Here is a 19,227-nt window from a genome sequence, read left to right on the forward strand (position 1 = left end):
AATGGTTGGGAGCCATAGTAAGGGACACTGTGGAGCTGCATAGCTCCTGCTAAAGTGCCTGGGCAGATAATTCCCCGGCAAGGCACAATGCCTCTAGAAGCTAAGGGGGAGTGCGGTTGCTGTGCCACCCTCAGTCAGTGTGTAGCATGTCCCCCCACACCCTGCACTGCAGGGGGTCAGTTGGGTGGCATGACGTCCTACATCTAAACTCAGCAGTGGCACAAAACTCCAGCAGTCCTTGTGCTCCAGAGTGCTACTGCAACCCATTCAGCTTGTGCAGACAATAATCTGTGGGTGAGTATGACAAGGCCAGAGGGAACCTTTAATCTTCTCACCTTGCACCCTCACACAAAGGATGAACCAGTTCTTTCGGTCTGGAAATCAGGCCTCGCATGTGTAACAAATCAGAGCAATTTTTCATGAACCTTTCATAAAGTTTTCCCCTTTCTTGTTGCCAAAGTCATTGGCCGCAGAAGTTGCTAGCCAAATAACAATTTCTTGTGCTGCTTTAACATACTGTGCATCCTAGTAAATTTAGAGTATTCCAAACTGTGTGTTTAGAAATTGCTGTGAGGGAATCTCCTTTTTTTCCTCCATCTCTACACCCTTTTGGTCTTGAACAATCTCCCTTTCTCCCCAGTCAATATGGGCTTTCCCACTCATGTGGCTACATAACTCCTAATGGTTGTATCAGGTCCAGGTCATGCCATGTGTAGAACCCTGACTTTTTGTAAAATGGGAGTATTCTGTTGAAATGGTGCAAAATCAGCTTTATGTGGAGGGATATGAAAGTAGATCCTGCTTTTCAAACACTGATTCTGCTTTGGGCATAACATTCCCATATTGCAATGTTTCCCAAACTAGGATGCCGCTTGCAGAGGGAAAGCCCCTGGCAAGCTGGGCCAGTTTGTTTACCTGCTAGATCCGCAGGTCAGGCCAATCGTGGCTCCCACTGGCCGCAGTTTGCTGCTCCAGGCCAATGGGAGTTGCTGGAAGCGGCGGACAGTACGTCTCTCAGCCAGCGCCGCATCGAGCAGCTCCCATTGGCCTGGAGCAGCGAACCGCGACCAGTGGGAGCCATAATCGGCCAGACCTGCGGACGCGGCACGTAAACAAACTGGCCCAGCCCACCTGGGCCTTTCCCTACACAAGCGGCGTCCCAAGTTTGGGAAACACTGCCATATTGTATTTGTTTACTTTTCCACAGCCTCTTTTGGCTGGGGACTTTTTATCTGTACTGCATTACAATCAGTCAATTAAATATTTTTTAAAATAAAGTTTGGAACAAATGTTTATTTGCAAATACGTGGCTCTTTTGTGCCATTGATTATAAACAGAAATCCGCATTAAAGTCAACAGGAAGTTTTGCTTAACTGATGGCTCAATGCTGCTCCTTGAATAAGTCTAAATCCTACAAGAATGACTTGGACAAAACTCTCATTGATTGTAATGGAAGCGGAGAGTGAACAGGACTGCAGGAATTGGCCCCAGATTTGTATGTTTAGCAAGTGAATGGAAAAAAGACCAATTTTGAAAACTGTAGTGACAAGAGGCAGCTCGTCAGCTGGTGTAAATCTGTGCAGCTTCACAGTTGGCAAGGCAGCCACACTGAGTTACAACAGCTGAGGAATAAGCTTAAGGATGCAATTCTGATCTCTGTTACTCAGAGTGACACTATGAGTGTAAATGGAGACTAGGATGACCAGATGTCCCAATTTTATAGGGACAGTCCCAATATTTGGGCTTTTTTTTATATGGACTTCTTTTACCCCCCACCCCCATCCCCTGTCCTGATTTTTCACACTTGCTATCTGGTCAACCTAATGGAGACATTCTGGATTTAAACTGATGTACGGGACAATAGAACTTGACCAATGAGAGTCACAACGTTGGCCTTATTCTGCGTCCTTTACACTATTCTGGCAGTGAAATGTGATAGAAGGCTAGCTTAAACTGCCATCTGGGTATTCCTGGATAGTTTAAAGGTGGAGTAGTTAATTATATACCCCATGCTCTTGACCACTCAGTATAGCTGACAATCTAAGTGTGTAGCAGAGCTATTGCCAGAGTAAGCTGTGCTACAGTGATCCTGAGACGTTACTGATAGCACATACTACAGCAGCCTGGGGTTGCTCTAATTTATGCTAGGGGCTGAACTGGCTCTAGTTGCCCCCAGGATTCAGGGTGTTTGTGGCTGGAAAACCATCTATACCTCCCCCACTTCCCTTCAGGTGTCCATGAGGATCTCACCTACTCTGTGCAGCAAAGTGAGTCTAATATATGAAAACCACATCTTTCTGGTATACCTGTTCAGTGTGAGTTGTTTAATGCCCCTTAATTTCTAATTATTTATTTGTTCCATTGGGATAGCTGAGTAATTCAGTAGAAGGCAGGGATCAGCAAAATAGCAATGCAGGAGGGATTTTCTTCCAGAAGAAGAGTAATTAAACTGACCAGATTTGCATAGCATTTTGTTTCAAAAAATATCCGGATTACAAGCACTGAAAGAGAGCTGGTGACCCATCAGTAATAAGGCACAGAGAGGAGTAATTAACAGGACGTGTAACTAATGGTATTGGTTAGGGAAAGCAAATGTAGACATTAGACAGGTCAAATAAGGCCAGCTCTAAGGCAAAATTTATGAAAAAGATAACATGACATTTTGCATAGTTCTTAAATGTATACCTTTTTTTGTCTGATTTCTAAAGAAGGGGATTATCTGACCATTCAGAGGAAGCATTAAAAAGGACTAAATTGCCCACACTGAGATGACTGACATGACCATCACTGCACAATGCAGAAGTGAATTAAAGAGTTGGGTGTAGATCATTTCATTTACTCAAAGTGTTCTTGGCTGGTGGAAGAGAGCAGATGGTCTGCTGAAGCATATATTTACCTCCCTTGACTAACCATATCATCAGATAAGATGTACTCTTTGAGAGCTCTTTTACTCATGTAATGCGTGTTTTTTTAAGTGACATGGTTTTTTTCCACTTATACAAAAAATGTATCAGTCCAGGTTTAAAAACACCATCATCTGACTGTTAAAATGATATTGTACAAATGATGCAGTTGCTAGGAATAAACGTCAGTCTTACAGTAATTCACCATCAGCTGGTGTTTGAGAGTCACGCAAAAATGGTCTACAGTGTGCAGCATGAGCCAAATTTCAGGGCATGGCTACACTTGCAGATGTAGAGCACTTTGAGCTAAACCAGCCTTCATAGAGCGCAGTAGGGAAAGTGCTGCAATCTGTCCACACTGACAGCTGACAGCACACTGAGGTGGCCACATTAGCAGCTCTTGCAATGGCCACAGAAAGCAGTGCATTGTGGTAGCTATCCCAGCATGCAAGTGGCTGCAATGTGCTTTTCAAATGGGGAGGGGTGGAGTGGAGTGTGACAAGGAGTGTGTTGTGTGTATGTGAGAGGAGAGAAAGTGGGTTTTGAGGGGGCTGAGAGCATGTCAGCATGTTGTCTTGTAAGTTCAGACAGCAGCAGACCGCCTCTCCCCGCCCCCACCTCTCTCTCACACACAGCATTCCACAGTAATGGTTGCTTTGTCTCGGAGCAGATAAGCATGCCGGCTGTCAGAAACAGAGCTTTCAAAGGGCATAGCCGCATTCCTGCAGTGATTCTAAAACAATGACAAGAGTGACCACTTGACTTAAGGGGATTATGGGACGTTTCTAGAGGCTGATCAGAGTGCAGTAATGCAACACCTCGTTCACACTGATGCCCAGGCATTTCAGCCAATGCGCACCAAGCATTAAATCTTCTTGCTGAGGTGGAGTACCAGGAGCGCTCTAGCCCTGCAGTCAGATTGCTCTATGTGCCTTGCCAGTGTGAAAGGGTAGTGAGCTAGGGCACCCGAGGCTGCTTTTATGTGCTCTAACTGGCAGTGTAGCTAAGCCCTCAGACATTACTCATTCCTTACTCAAAGCTTCCACTGAAGTCACCTCTCGCTTATGTACATATCACCTAATGCAGGGCCTGATCCATAGCCCACTGAAATCAATGCATAGATATCCACTGACTTCAATGGCTTTGGATCATGCCCATGGAGAATATAAAAGATATATATACATATTGCTCAGGAATAATAAATACTTTAATCACAGCATAGTATTGGAGTTGCGATTGGCATCTGTTCGTGCCTTTAATTAAAGGCTGGCTGCTACTCACCCGTTTGTACAGCCAAGGTTCTGGTGTTCTCCAAGACACACCCAATCTCTTCTTCCCTTATGCACACTTTTTGCGGTTGCAAGTTGAAAGAACATAGGGATTGGGGGACGTGAGACTGCAGGGACCTGTATCTACACACTCTTAGCATTCAGAACTCCCACTGAAGCCAGTGGTGTTTCTGCACTTGAAGGATCGGGCCAACAGTGGAAAAGCTGATGAAGGATGCAGGACTCCCTTTCTACTCCAGTTTAGTCAGTGTGAGCAGCTACTCTAGACTGCATTTCCCCTATTCATCCACTAATTAAGTCTTTATCCCTGTTTAGGAGTGCCCTATGCACATATATGTGGATGTTCAGACACCACAGTGATGCGTGCAATATAAAAGCTTAGCTAGAGAGAGATGTGCTATTTCAGTGTCAGACTGCTGACTGTACGTAGAAATGTACGCTGTGATTTTAAATGGTTTTACTTTTCTCCCACAGCAATGAAATCAGGAGGCACCCAACTAAAACTGATCATGACATTCCAAAATTATGGACAAGCGTTGTTTAAACCAATGAAGTAAGTAAGAAATGTTTCGCTCCATTTTAAAGCTGATTTACACAGCCGTGGCATGTTACCCTCTTGACAGCTGTTAAAAGATCACTCATCATGTCTTCTAAGTTTGTGGTGCTTAGTTATCTAAGCTTCCCACTGAATGTAAATTGTAGGCATGTTAAGAAGAGGAGGCATGTTAAGGCATGAGGAATTTCAGCATTCTTAGAGCCTGATCTACATGAAGTCAATAGGAGGCTTTGCATTGACTACAGTGGGGTTTGGATTGGATCCTTAAATGACACCAGGTTATTGTGGTTTTATGTGAGATGTCATGCACACTGTTCTCTGTGCATTCTTTGACTCACAAAAATACAGGATGTGCTCAAAGTTCCTTTTTTATATGGATCTGTATTCAAAACACACTTGCTCCAATATTTTGCAGTTTGTGTTGCATCACTTATTTTGGAACTGTTACCAGCAAGAGTGCGAGTTTTGGCCAGGTTTTCAGAATAGATTTATTAGAGAGGAAGACACAGATAGTGTTTGTTTGATGAATTATAATTCCATCCTTAATTTATTGCTGTTGGTATTAGAAGTGCACTCTACTGTTTGCTAAGGCTGTGTTGTAGCTGTGAAAATGAGGTTCTTTGAGAAGCAGGAGTGAGGAGAAAAGACTTGGATGAAACAGGAATGATTTTATTCTCACTTACAGCTATAGAAGCAGCAAAGAGTCCTGTGGCACCTTATAGACTAACAGACGTTTTGGAGCATGAGCTTTCGTGGGTGAATACCCACTTCCTCAGATGCATGTAGTGGAAATTTCCAGGGGCAGGTATATATATGCAGGCAAGCTAGAGATAATGAGGTAGTTCAAGCAGGGAAGATGAGGCCCTGTTCTAACAGTTGAGGTGTGAAAACCAAAGGAGGAGAAACTGGTTCTGTAACTGGCAAGCCATTCACAGTCTTTGTTTAATCCTGAGCTGATGGTGTCAAATTTGCAGATGAACTGAAGCTCAGCAGTTTCTCTTTGAAGTCTGGTCCTGAAGTTTTTTTGCTGCAGGATGGCCACCTTAAGGTCTGCTATAGTGTGGCCAGGGAGGTTGAAGTGTTCTCCTACAGGTCTTTGTATATTGCCATTCCTAATATCTGATTTGTGTCCGTTTATCCTTTTTCGTAGCGACTGTCCAGTTTGGCCGATGTACATAGCAGAGGGGCATTGCTGGCATATGATGGCATATATTACATTGGTGGACGTGCAGATGAATGAACCGGTGATGTTGTGGCTGATCTGGTTAGGTCCTGTGATGGTGTCGCTGGTGTAGATATGTGGGCAGAGTTGGCATCGAGGTTTGTTGCATGGATTGGTTCCTGAGCTAGAGTTACTATGGTGCAGTGTGCAGTTACTGGTGAGAATATGTTTCAGGTTGGCAGGTTGCCTGTGGGCGAGGACTGGCCTGCCACCCAAGGCCTGTGAAAGTGTGGGATCATTGTCCAGGATGGGTTGTAGGTCCCTTATGATGCGTTGGAGAGGTTTTAGCTGGGGGCTGTATGTGATGGCCAGTGGAGTCCTGTTGGTTTCTTTCTTGGGCTTGTCTTGCAGTACGAGGCTTCTGGGTACACGTCTGGCTCTGTTGATCTGTTTTCTTATTTCCTCATGCGGGTATTGTAGTTTTGAGAATGCTTGGTGGAGATTTTATAGGTGTTGTCTCTGTCTGAGGGGTTAGAGCAGATGCGGTTGTACCTCAGTGCTTGGCTGTAGACAATGGATCGTGTGATGTGCCCGGGATGGAAGCTGGAGGCATGAAGGTAGGCATAGCGGTCAGTAGGTTTTTGGTATAGGGTGGTGGTAATGTGACCATCACTTATTTGCACCGTGGTGTCTAGGAAGTGGACCTCCTGTGTAGATTGGTCCAGGCTGAGGTTGATGGTGGGGTGGAAGTTGTTGAAATCGTGGTGGAATTTTTCCAGAGACTCCTTCCCATGGGTCCAGATGATGAAGATGTCATCAATGTAGTGTAGGCAGAGAAGGGGCGTGAGTGGACGAGAGCTGAGGAAGCATTGTTCCAGGTCGGCCATAAAAATATTGGCATATTGTGGGGCCATGTGGGGGGGCCCATAGCTGTGCCACTGATCTGGAGATATATATTGTCATTACATTTGAAATAGTTGTGTGTGAGGATAAAGGCACAGAGCTCAGCAGCCAGTTGTGCTGTAGCATCATCAGGGATACTGTTCCTGACAGCTTGTATTCCATCTGTGTGCGGGATGTTCATGTAGAGAGCCTCTACATCCATGGTGGCTAGGATGGTGTTTTCTGGAAGGTCACCAATGCATTGTAGTTTCCACTTACAGCTGTGTAAAGCTGGAGTAATGCCACTGAGGTTGTGGAGTTGCACAGGTGTAAAACTGATGTGAGTGAGCTCTGAATCAGGCCCTATATGTTTGTATTATAATAATGAAATTCATTGTGTGCTTAGTGTACAGGGTTTAACAAAATCACTTGAGGCTGCAGAATGTTTAATGAAGTTACTCACTCTGTGTCAGTGGTATTACTGGAATAATAAACTCATTTCCTTTCTTTGTTCCCCCTATAAGGAAGTTCACTTAATTTCCTTTAAGGTGGTCTGTAAAGGAATAAAGCAGCACAGAATATGTGGTCTTCAGTATGTATGTATTTTATATTGTACATGTAGACAGGAAGGATGGTCCAGTGGGCAGGGGGTTAGCTTGACACCTGGATTAAATTTCCTGCTTTGCTACTGACTTCCTATGTGACCTTGGGCATGTCAGTTACTATCTCTGTGCCTCCATTCCCCATTTGTAACATGGTGATAATAAAGGGAGGTACCTTCCCTCACAGGGATATTGTGAGAATAAATACATTAGAGACTGAAATGCTCAGATACTATAGTAACAGAAGCCATATAAGTGCCTAAGTTAGATCAGGCCTTATATGGACTTCAGAAGGAACAGGTAAATGAGTTTCCTTCCCATCAATCTCCTTGTTCACGTGTGTCCTGAAATCTATGAAGAAATCCCCTAGATCTCAGATCATCCACAGAACGCCAAAGTGTTTATGCAAAGGCCCAGTGGTCCCACATTATTCCTAAATTCCTCCCATTCAGGTTGGCTTCCTCTGGATTCACATTCTTCTTGTTTCGTCTTTTGGGGCTGGGAGGCTCAGATCTCTGAGAGGGAAACTACATAAGATGATGTAGACAAGTCTGAAGGGAGATGTTGCCAAAGCATGTCCTAAATGGACCATTTCAAAACCACTGGAACTATAAAAGAAATGCTCAGAGCATTGGTTTGGATGATACCACTGAGGCTCTACTCCTCCCCCCGCTCCCTTCCCAACACATTTTATCTGACACATTTTATCACTATTCCAAATAATTTCTGGCCCTCCTTGGGAAATTTCTGAGAATGCAGCAGGGCCTTGCTGTCTTTAATTATTAGGTAAAAGAGTGATGGCCTTGGTGGCTTTCCACATGGTACAAGATTCCTCTTGTCTCCATTTACTTAGATGCAGATATTTTAAATCATTATCATTGCTGCAACATTGTAGCTCTGGGAATGCTAATGAGGTTAAATCAAAAGTTTACCATGTGTGCTGCTTTATATACACCACTGGCAAGATGATGAGTGGCAATGGATGTATAACCAGTTTCCTATACAGAAGCAATTATTGCCATCCAAGGGCACAACAGCAGAAAACAACTGTGTCTTAATCACCCCTTCAGCTTGATTTTGAGGGTGTTAAAATGCTATTTTCTAACTGATTTTGCATTAAATACATGTTTAGAAAAAGAACCACTGCAGCATTCCACAACTGTGTTCCCAAATACTCCATCTTACAGTGGCAACACGACTGTATTTCACATGGTCGCTGTAGAATACTTTAGTTTTTTTATTAAGGACATTTGCGAGTATTTGTTTTCATTATGAACAAGGAGCCAGAACCTAAGCTGGTGCAAATCTATATACACTAAAAGCTGTTTTATCTAGCATGTTGGGGGAATGGGGGGTGCTGGTATGTGAAAAATGCCAGTTAACTAAGATGGAGGGAGTTTGGGTGCAGGGGTGTGTGGGGGAGGGTGTCTGATGCAACAGCTGCTCACCTGGGGTGGATCCCCACAAGCGGTGACCTGTCCCGGCTGCTCCTAAGCAGAGACATGGCAGGCAGCTCTACGCACTGCCTGAGCCTTTGCTCATAGGTGCCGCCCCCTGAAACTCCCATTGGCCACAGTTCCCAAGCAATGGGAGCTGTGTTGCTAGCACCTGGGGCAGGACAGGGGCAGCGTGCAGAGCTGCCTGCCATGCCTCCGCCTAGGAGCAGCCGGGACAGGTCGCCGCTTGTGGGGAGCCGCCAATGGTGAGTGGCCCCGGATCCGGCACCCCGCACCCCATTCAATGCCCCACGCCCCTGCCCACACCCAAACTGCCTCCTAGAGCCCACACTCCACACCCCCTGCCATACCCCAGCCCCCTGTCAGCCCCATGCCAACTGGGCTATAAACTGGAATTTCACTGAAGATCAGAAATGCCAGTTTATAGAGCTTTTTGGTTGGTGAAGTGCTGGATAAAGCAGCTTTTACTGTAGCTCCATTGAGTTCAATGGGACTATATCAATTTCCCCCAGTTTATGATCTATTTCCTGTGAACTGTTTGGTGAGATATACAGAGTGATTTCCTTCCATGGAACTGAACATCCTAAAACTTTAAATATACAGGCTGTTAAATCTACAGGACTTCCCATGGAAGGGCCTTATCCAGCAGAAAGGAGCCTTCTCTAAATTTAAGCTGTTCCCTCTTTTGAGGGGATATCACTTTTGGTTCAGGCTTTAGGTCTGACTCCTTCCCAGGCAAGGTGTCATATGTAGGGCCCAACCAAATTCATGGTCCATTTTGGTCAATTTCACTGGCATAGGATTTTAAAAATAGTAAATTTCATGATGTCAGCTATTTAAATCTAAAATTTCATGGTGTAATTGTAGGGGCCCTGACCCAAAAAGGAGTTGTTGGGTAGTCACAAGGTTATTGTAAGGGGGGTTGCAGTACTGCAGCCCTTACTTCTGCACTGCTGCTGGCGGCAGTGCTGCCTTCAGAGCTGAGCCGCTGGAGAGTGGCATCTGCTGTCCAGGAGCCCAGCTCTGATATGGCAGAGCTGCCACTAGCAGCAGTGCAGAAGTAAGGATGGCAGGTATGGTATTGCCACCCTTCCTTCTGCGCTGCTGCTGGTGAGGTGCTGTCCTCAGAGATGGGCATCCGGCTAACAGCCACTGCTAGCCACCCCCCAGCTATGAAGTCAGCGCAGAAGTGAGGGTGGCAATACCGTGACCCCCTTAAAATAACCTTGTGACCCCTCTGCAACTCCCTTTTGTGTCAGGACCCCCAATTTGAGAAATGCTGGTCTCCCTCGTGAAATCTGTATAGTATACGGTAAAAGCACACAAAAGACCAGTTTTCACGGTCCGTGACTTGTTTTTCATGGCCAGTGATTTAGTAGAGCCCTAGTCATATGGCAATGATACTCATGTGGATAATGTCAAAGGATGTCCTACATGTTCTTAGGGCATCATCAGTGCTAATGCAATGGGTAAGTTCCTCCCTACCTTAGTCACAGCCAGAGATGACCTTTAAAGGAATCTTATGGACCACAAAACAACTCCCTGACTCTCAGCTCTGGAATTGGCAAGCTGAAGAGGCTTTCACTTTGATAGTCAGGAAAGTGACCTGCATCTTGGGCCACTGCACTCTTCTTCCATAATTGTGATACAAGTCACATGACTGCATTCCACCAATCAACCCGTAGGAGTATGCACTATACTAGATGTCCCATAGATCATCCAGGACCATTTCCTCTTCTGTTTCTGGAGATGTGCACAGTAGCTATTCTAGCCTTTAGGAGATCCTGTGGGATGCATATTCCCAGCAGCAGAGATGGAACTAGGGAAGGACTAGTGATGTGTTTGTCTCCATCTGAGTGGATATGCCTTTCCCTATGAACAACCATGCTTCTAGCCCAGTCTGAAAAGCAGTTAAATAATGTAGCATTTCTTGCCTGTGAATAAATACTATGGCCTCAATTCAGCTGTCAAATAAAGGGGTGAAGACAATGAGAGATGCAACTCTGTCTTTGAAGTTTGTACTGAGCTACTCTTTAACATACCAGAAAGGGTTGGAACCAGCAGGATATTGAGCTTGATTCCCAAAGAAAATTCATGATCAAAAGTGTCCCAATCTGTCTATTATTCTAGTTGGTTTAAAGCTAAATCCCTTATTTCTGCAGGGCTCAGATTCAGATAGTGTAGGAGGGAACCGCCCCCTGTCTGCACTTGATTCCATGTGTAATATTGGTGAACCCTTCTTGACACATATAGACCTGCTCAGTATTCTTCAGAGTTGCAATGATATTGGTGCTAATGGGGTGGAATGAGAAGAACATGCTAAATCTTTACTAATGCAGGGAGATATCTATTAACTAAATGGCTATTCCATAGCACTTCAGAGATGGTTTCTGCAGCAGTGTTACAGTGAAATGTAACTGGCAAGTTGTTCTAACTCCTGGAGAACTCATGAGCAGGCCTTGGTTAGTTTGCATTTCACAGCTGCCGAATCCTTTGTTGATTACATCTATAAAGTGAGCCAGCTCATGAAAGAATCCTTCAGCACAGCCAGTATTTGGAAATGGAGAAACCAGAATCTCTTTTTGGCATCGCCTGTGCTAAATGTTTGACACTGCCTCACAAATCTTGTACCATCGGGTCATTTATTCAGGCAAGCAGAGCAAAATCAGGAAAGCGGAGTTCAATTGCCAAGAGAATGTCACTATGATAACTAAAGCCTGATCATCTACAATTATTTTATTTATTTGGAGCTCTGCATCTTCCACTGTGAAATAATTCCACATAAAGAGTTACAAGGGGAGCCATTTCTATTTAAAAATCCCATAGCCCAAAGTAAGTTCCATAGCTTATTGCAAAGGAATCTTAAAAGTCACAGAAATGAATCATAGTTCTTGCAAACTTAAAGGAAGTTTGAATGTACTTGCAATGTGTCTAACAGTTAATATGTAACTTTGTTCTGCCTGTCACAACTGTATTGTACTATATTACTGTCATCATCACAAACCCCAAAACCGCACCAACCCTAAAGCTCCTTCCTGTTACTATATTAGCTTTGTAAACAAAATGTATAAAGATGCCCAGCAATGTCTCAAGTCAAGATTCCTTTTATTGCTTATTCAGAGAGAAAGAGAAAGAGAGAGAGAGCGGTCATAAATTTAAAAGGCTTTTGGCTTATCTGGCTAAAAACTATCCTATTTTTTATATTTTTATTTATTTTCTCTTTGCTGTTGTTAACTGGGGGAGTAAAACAGCTGGCTTAGCAACAAAAGAAACAACATTTTTTTCTCCTGGAGGCTTTTTATTTTTGGAAGGGTGAAAGCCTGCTCCATCGAAGTCAATGGCAAAATTCCCAGGTAGAAATGAACATAAAATATCTTTTCTAGAGTTTTTTTGGAGCCATCCTATAAAATTTAATAGAGAATTATCTCTCTCCTATACAATTTTACAGGCTATTTCTAAAATACCTATACAAAGGGCACGATTCACTATGAAATCTGTGAATTTTAGAATAATGTCAGTAGACCCCTATTTGTTTCATCCAGAGAAATGGCCTTGAAATCAGTGAAGTCACTCTGGATTTAAACTGGGATGAAACCAGAATCTTATTCCAGATTTACAATGGTTTAAGGAGGTTAAAATTAAGCCTTACATGTTTTTTGTACATATTTTTCTTATAAGTGCATTATTTTTGTAAGTACCAATACAGGGTGGATAAAAGGTGCATCATTATAGTCATCTGTAAAAAATTGTAGCTAATCAGTGTCCATTACTCCCATTTTTTTTTCAGGTGCAAGAATTTTATTATTTTTAATTATTTACTTATTCCAATTTAACACCTTAAAAACAGGATTTGTCTTTACTGGAAAAATGTGTTGTGTTAGAGACCTGTCAAGAAACATATTTTAACTAGCACTTTAGTTAATACTATGCATTTTCTCATCTTCGACAAGCTCTAAGTATCCTTGCAGATATTATCTGTAACAACAGATAAAATAAAATGATGGCAGTTCCCGCAGAATGAAAAAAATAGCCAAGCAGAAAAAATAAAATAAAATAAATACATTCCCATCTCATATTCCTTAAAAAGGCTACCTTCTCAGACCTCCTCAAATTCCTTTCAAAGGGAGGGGCTTTGCACCATAGTTTAAAGATCACATAGTTTTTTGAAGACCAAGGTAGTAGGGAAATGAACATCGTTTTAGTTGGCAAAGGACAGCTATTTTACTGGCTTTTAAGTTGCACACTTTTACAAATGAACAATTAGCAGCACTTTTTAATTTTCTCTTTGATTTGCCCTTTGAGAGTGCTATACAAATACTGCATTTTAGGATAGTGGCATTATATAGGACATAAAACCGCTCTAATAGAAACAACTGTTAATTGCTTTAATTTTCTACAATTATGTCCAGATTTTGAAGTTGTAGTGTGACTACTTACCTGTGAAATACAGCCCCTAGGTCTGATTATGATGCTGCATTTACACTGGTGTTACTCTACTGACTTCAGTGGCATTATTTCTGATTCACACAGGCATATGTGAACTTTGGAATCAGGGCCAATTGTCTATACACGCTGCATGATTAGTTTGCCTTAGTACATTGCATATATTGCTGTTTTGAGGAAATACATTTTGCAAACCTGTTGGGTTTCAGCTGGTGGGCATCCAATATAACCATGCTGTTACAGGGCGTGCACAAGGGTGGACAAGCCCCACTATAATCGCTGGAGGCACAGAACTCCTCCAGCCCTGGGGCCAAGGTGGTGGGAGGGAGAGGAGAGAGCGAGCTCCTACTGGGGCCGAGTTGTGGGTGTGGGGGGAGTGAGCTCTTCCCAGCCTGAGGCCATGGCAAGGGAACAGAACATGCCCCTCCAAAAGGGGTCAAATTTAAATTCCTGTGCAGTATTGTTATAAGTCAACATAGCAATTAAATCAAACCGCAGCTACAGAAGTGAGATATGCATACAGTGGCTGCTATTCTATCTGCCTATCAGGATGATCACTTTGGCAGATTGTAATCCATTGCATAAAGCCCTACTAACCAATCCATGATTTAGGCACAACCAAAACCACTCTGCTTGGTGAATCAGCTCAAAGCAATTTTTACTGTGGTTGTCACTGCAGAAATCTGGCACCTTGTAAGGGGCTGTTATTTCAGACATACGGAGTGACAAACTGACACAAAAGGTTGAAATGAAATTCAGCTCTTACCTGCCTGCTTAGAATATATAGGCATCACATCTCACACAATTATGATAAGGAAACACCTCGTTTTGGGTATGCAAGTATCAGTCAATAAACAGACATTCCAAGGGCCCCATGCATGAGTTGCTGACTCTATAGGGAGAAATCCTACTGTTCTTACCTCTCCAATCCCTCCTGGGACTTTTGTCTGACAGCCAGATTCTGATCTCACTTGCACCAGTGTAAATCTGGAGAAAGCTGAGAGAGTTATGCCAAATTTACACTAGTACAAGTGGAATTTGACTATGACTTTGAGTAAGGACAGTAGGATTTGGCCCCTAGCTTGTACATTCTCCAGCGCATGTAGTAGCATGAAACAGAACTTCTACCTAAACATCTCACATACTGCATGTTAAATTACGTTCTCTCCCAATCATATCTTCATCAGACTGTACTTGTTCCACATAAAAGATCATCTCAATACAAATTTTAGATGGATTTAGAAATCGGGGGGGGGGCCCAATCCAAGGACCATTGAAGTCAACTGGAGAATTTCCAATATTTTCAATGAGATTTTGAAGAGAGCTGAAGCTGATAGCCCTTTTCAGATTAAATTCCACTATAGCAGGGGTTCTCAAACTGAGGGGCTTGTGAGGTTATTACATGGGGGGTCGTGAGCTTTCAGCCTCCACCGCAAACCCCACTTTGCATACAGCATTTATAATGGTGTTAAATATATTCAAAAGTGTTTTTAATTTATAAGGAGCAGTCACACTTAGAGGCTTGCTATTTGAAAGGGGTCATCAGTACAAAAGTTTGAGAACCGCTGCTCTATAGCATTGCAAATAGGAATGCAATCTCCTCCATATTGCCCATTCAGTGTATTCCGTCCTTGCTATGGAGATTCACCTCTGGAAATGAAAGTCTTGGCTGGAGTCTAGACCCATTCAGTCATAGTGCAATTTGTTCTAAGATTTTTAGAAATATCATTAGATATTTACTGCCATGTAAACATTTTCATACTCAAGGTAACTTAGAGGAGGATTATTCGATGCAGTGAGATGAGTTTCAAGAAAACATCCCTGATGTTTATTTATTATTGTAGTATCATCAGAGTGTAATACCAAGATTCATCCATTCTTTTTGATCATCTTTAGAAAGGGTTTTCATTGAAATGTTCTCTGGTGGAGGAATGATGTCACAGCACGTATATTTTCTGTTATGAGTGGTAGTCATAGAACTGTAGCACCTAGAGGTTCTAAGTGAGATCATTGGTTAAGATCCACTTGGCAAGATCAGAACTGGACCATTTCACTTATCTGGTGACCATGACAAGGAAAATAAGGAACACCTTTTCCTGTCTCTCCACACCTGCAATATTGTGCTCAGCCCATGGTGGCGTTATTCAGGATTATCCTATGGGTCATTCCAGTTGACAGTTGTAACAATCATTCAAGACGTGTGTTTTCAGCAAATTGATTGTTTTCTGTTGAACATTAGCAATTTCTTTCTCTTGCGTCTTGCTTCCTTCTGGCAACGCTTTCTGTACAATGAGCACTTCTTGACAAAGGTGGGTGTAATGGCAGAGGTAGCAGTGAGAAGTTGGGGACTTAGGCATCTCTGCAACTTGTTCAGGTGGCAGAATTAATAGCATCTGCAGAGTCAAGGCTGGAATGTGCCTGTGTGAGGAGTGTGCCTGCACGCAAGCCTTTTACTTCTTCTTATTATTATTACTATTGTTAATTATTTATTCTTTGTATTACCGTAGCACCTAGGAACGCTAGTCTTGGACCAGGATCCCTTGCATTTGAGTAGGATGTTCTGGGGTTACAAATGTTTATGTCCCCCTGATAAACACTTCCTTTTCTAACTCCAAATTCACAAGGATTTATAGGACACAGGATTAGAATGTATATGTGTCCACAAACCGATGGTCTTGTCCCCCACCTCCATGGATATCAACGTCTTTCCAGAATGATCTGTCCTGAAATGGGCCTCATACAGTAGCTACAACAAATGTGAGGTTCTCCCTAGCCTCTCCAGCAGGCTTGGAAAGATCTGTTAATGGTCCAGGAACACTACAACATCTGTTTTGTGCTCCTGTCTAATTAAGGCATTTATATAGCACCAGTCACCACAGTATAGGCACTAACAGTACCTGCTTGCCTTCTGGGTTGTAACCAAATGGGTAGCCTTGTTTTACACTGGTAGCGTGACTTCGGCTTTTTTAGGACTCCATTGGTTAGCTCTCTCCATCATAGGTGTTTGTAGACTCTAATTAATTAGTCTTTGGGAGTGAAGAGGTAATGGTGTTTGCTATTTGCTTTGCTTGTTGCTTTGAATGACAGTTTTCTGTCAGGGATTAGATCCTGATTCACTAACTAATGCCATGTTGTTACTAGGGTTGCCAACCCCCCAGGATTGGCCTGGAGTCTCCAGGAATTAAAGTTTAATCTTTAATTAAAGAGTATGTCATGTGATTAAATCTCCAGGAATATGTCCAACCAAAATTGGCAACCCTAGTCATTACTCCATGAAAGAACCGCCGTCAGTATTTCATTTCAAGCAAGCAAATTCTGCATATTAATAATATCTGTTTCTTAGCATTGCCATCACACTTTACAAAGATGATAAGCATTATTATCCCCATTTTATCTATGGCGTGAAATGACTTGCCCAAGGTTACCCAGCAGGCCAGTGGTAGTGCTGGGAATAGAACGCCTGTCTCCTGTCTTGTGCTCTATCTACTAGGCCACACTGCGTCCACAGTTCATATGATGTGCAGGCAATCCTCATGGAGTAGAGCTTGCTGGTGCAGGCACCCTTGCTGGGAGTCTACAAATTCACTATCCCCGTCTCCATCCTCTCCCTTCATGCAATTGAATTGCATTGATTCTGCTGCATCTGGGACCTTCCACTTCTGTAGAGGAGGGGAATAGGGCAGGAATGTGGGGGGAGGGAGAGGGTTGGGGATCTGGCTCTTCGAACTGTTTATTTTAGCTTCATGTTTGTTCCTTAAACTTCCATCTTCCATAACTCATTTCCCATTTCTGCATATTTATTTAGTAAGAGTCAGCATCCCGCATGTGGCTTTTCAAAAGAAAAGGGAATAAATAGCAATGGGTGAAGCAGGGATGACAAGGCAGCATCTATAGTTTCTGGAGACCTGGGTCCAAATAGGCCAAAGGTCAGGAGCCAGATGAGTTTACTTGACACAGTCCCACACTGGCTAGTGACACAAAAAACAGCCTGCAATTGTGGCATGAGTGGTAGCTTCCGCTCAGGAGAGATCCAGATCTGAAATGAGAGGGTGATGCAGGCGGGGCGGCTCCAGGCCCCAGCACGCCAAGCAGGTGCTTGGGGCGGCATGCTGCAGGGGGCGCTTTGCCGGTCACCGGGATGGCGGAGGCAGGGTGCCTTCGGCGGCATGCCTGCGGAGGGTCCACGAAGCCGCAGGACCAGCGGACCCTCCACAGGAACACATGCGGGAGGTCCAGCGGAGCCATGGGATCGACGACCAGCAGAGCACCCCCCACGGCATGCCGCCGTGCTTGGGGTGGCGAAATGTCTAGAGCCGCCCCTGGATGCAGATCAAGACAGAAGGGCTTTGACGGAGCTGAGAAGCTTATGAGAGCTTGCACAGTGCCTGCCCAAATTATGCTGCCAATGACTTACAACAAAAAAAAGTGCATTTAATAATCCCATTAAGTAATGTGTTGAAATATACCTGTAAGACTTTCTGGTCACTCCTGTCATGTCAAGTGTCTATCTCAATAATGATAGTATAATTTTGCTTACAATTTTCCAGCCTTTGATCATAGAATCATAGAATATCAGGGTTGGAAGAGACCTCAGGAGGTCATCTAGTCCAACCCCCTGCTCAAAGCAGGACCAATCCCCAACTAAATCATCCCAGCCAGGGCTTCGTCAATGATAACGTTCTGCATGTGGGTGTGTAAAACTGAGAAGGCCTGAAAAACTAATTTGCATGCAAAAATAAAAAAGAAGCCCTAAATACATTTTCTATGTGTGCATATGAACAGTTGTAAATAAATGCATTCATTTGTGCCATATGAATGATAAAATATCTCACATTAGCACTTAAGCCAGATAGTACTCACAGAAGTAGAAACAAGATGATCCTCTGTCAGCATTATAAAACCTTTTTGTAAATCTTGCTAATCTGTGGTCCAGCTTCCAACTGCAGTGGTAGATATCTGGCCAGTGAAATACTAAGGAGATGAGTGAGAGCAGACATATATAAAAGCTAGCAGAAATACTGACTTTGTCAATATATCTATTGCTTTTATTTTGGACCTATTTGCTATGCTACCCCCAAAACAAAAAAGGAGATGAAAATTACTATATTAATTCTCTCATTTAGAGGCAAATCTAATCATTATTATATTTTCTTTTGTTTGTAGTTGTTTGGTTTTGTTGTAATACTGTGATGTGATACAAGGTAATAAAATTTCACATCCAGCTTATCATTATTGTCATATTATCCAATCATTAGCCTCCCACGTACAAAAGGAAACATATTATATTGTCATTTACATTATTGTGTACGGAAGACCATATGATTTGGCTAAGCCTTTTGGATAAGGATTCTTTTTCATCTGATTCCATAGAGCTTTATTCACCAGAAAGTCTGATTCCTGTCATTTAAGCCACAGAGTTTACATAGGCTTTCAGACTTCAGTTATGTTTAGGAACCAAATGTTTCTCAGTACACTCTCATTAAGCTAAAGATTTAAGTTTTGGCAACTCCACCAAAAAGGAGGCCACGTTTTCTCTCATACCCAAATATAGAAGGAAGATCCAAGTGATGCCATGATGGCGTTTCAACAAATCATGCTCAGAGAGAGAACCGTGCTGTCAGTCTTCTCTGTTCTGATGCTTAGCTGTGCCTCCTACTATCAGGGATCTTTCTTCTCTAGAATAAAGGGGCCTGATTCTCTGTTATGCTAAGGCTCTTGTATGGGACCCTGTCAATGTAAACCAGAGGGCAGAAGGAGCCCCTGCAAAGAATGCCCCCAGCACAGAGGGGTGCAGATGGCACAGAGCTGACTAGAGTTGCCAGCTGTCCAATTTTCAACCAGAATGTCCAGTCAAAAAGGGACCCTGGTGGCTCAGGTCAGCACTGCTGACCAGGGTGTTAAAAGTCTGGTCGGCGGTGCAGTGGGACTAGGTC

The 19,227-nt window shown here is 43.2% G+C and overlaps 1 protein-coding gene across 1 annotated transcript in view; it reads left to right on the forward strand.

Annotated features, from left to right (window-relative positions):
- FAM20C (FAM20C golgi associated secretory pathway kinase) overlaps nucleotides 1-19,227 on the forward strand; it is an 84,447-nt gene that overhangs the window by 11,881 nt on the left and 53,339 nt on the right. Inside the window, exon 3 of the mRNA XM_030578845.1 lies at nucleotides 4,667-4,745. Coding sequence (XP_030434705.1) covers nucleotides 4,667-4,745 — 79 coding nt within the window. The remainder of the gene's footprint in view (nucleotides 1-4,666; nucleotides 4,746-19,227) is intronic.

This window comes from Gopherus evgoodei, chromosome 10 (genome assembly GCF_007399415.2).
Source record: "Gopherus evgoodei ecotype Sinaloan lineage chromosome 10, rGopEvg1_v1.p, whole genome shotgun sequence".
NCBI classification, from domain to species: domain Eukaryota; kingdom Metazoa; phylum Chordata; order Testudines; family Testudinidae; genus Gopherus; species Gopherus evgoodei.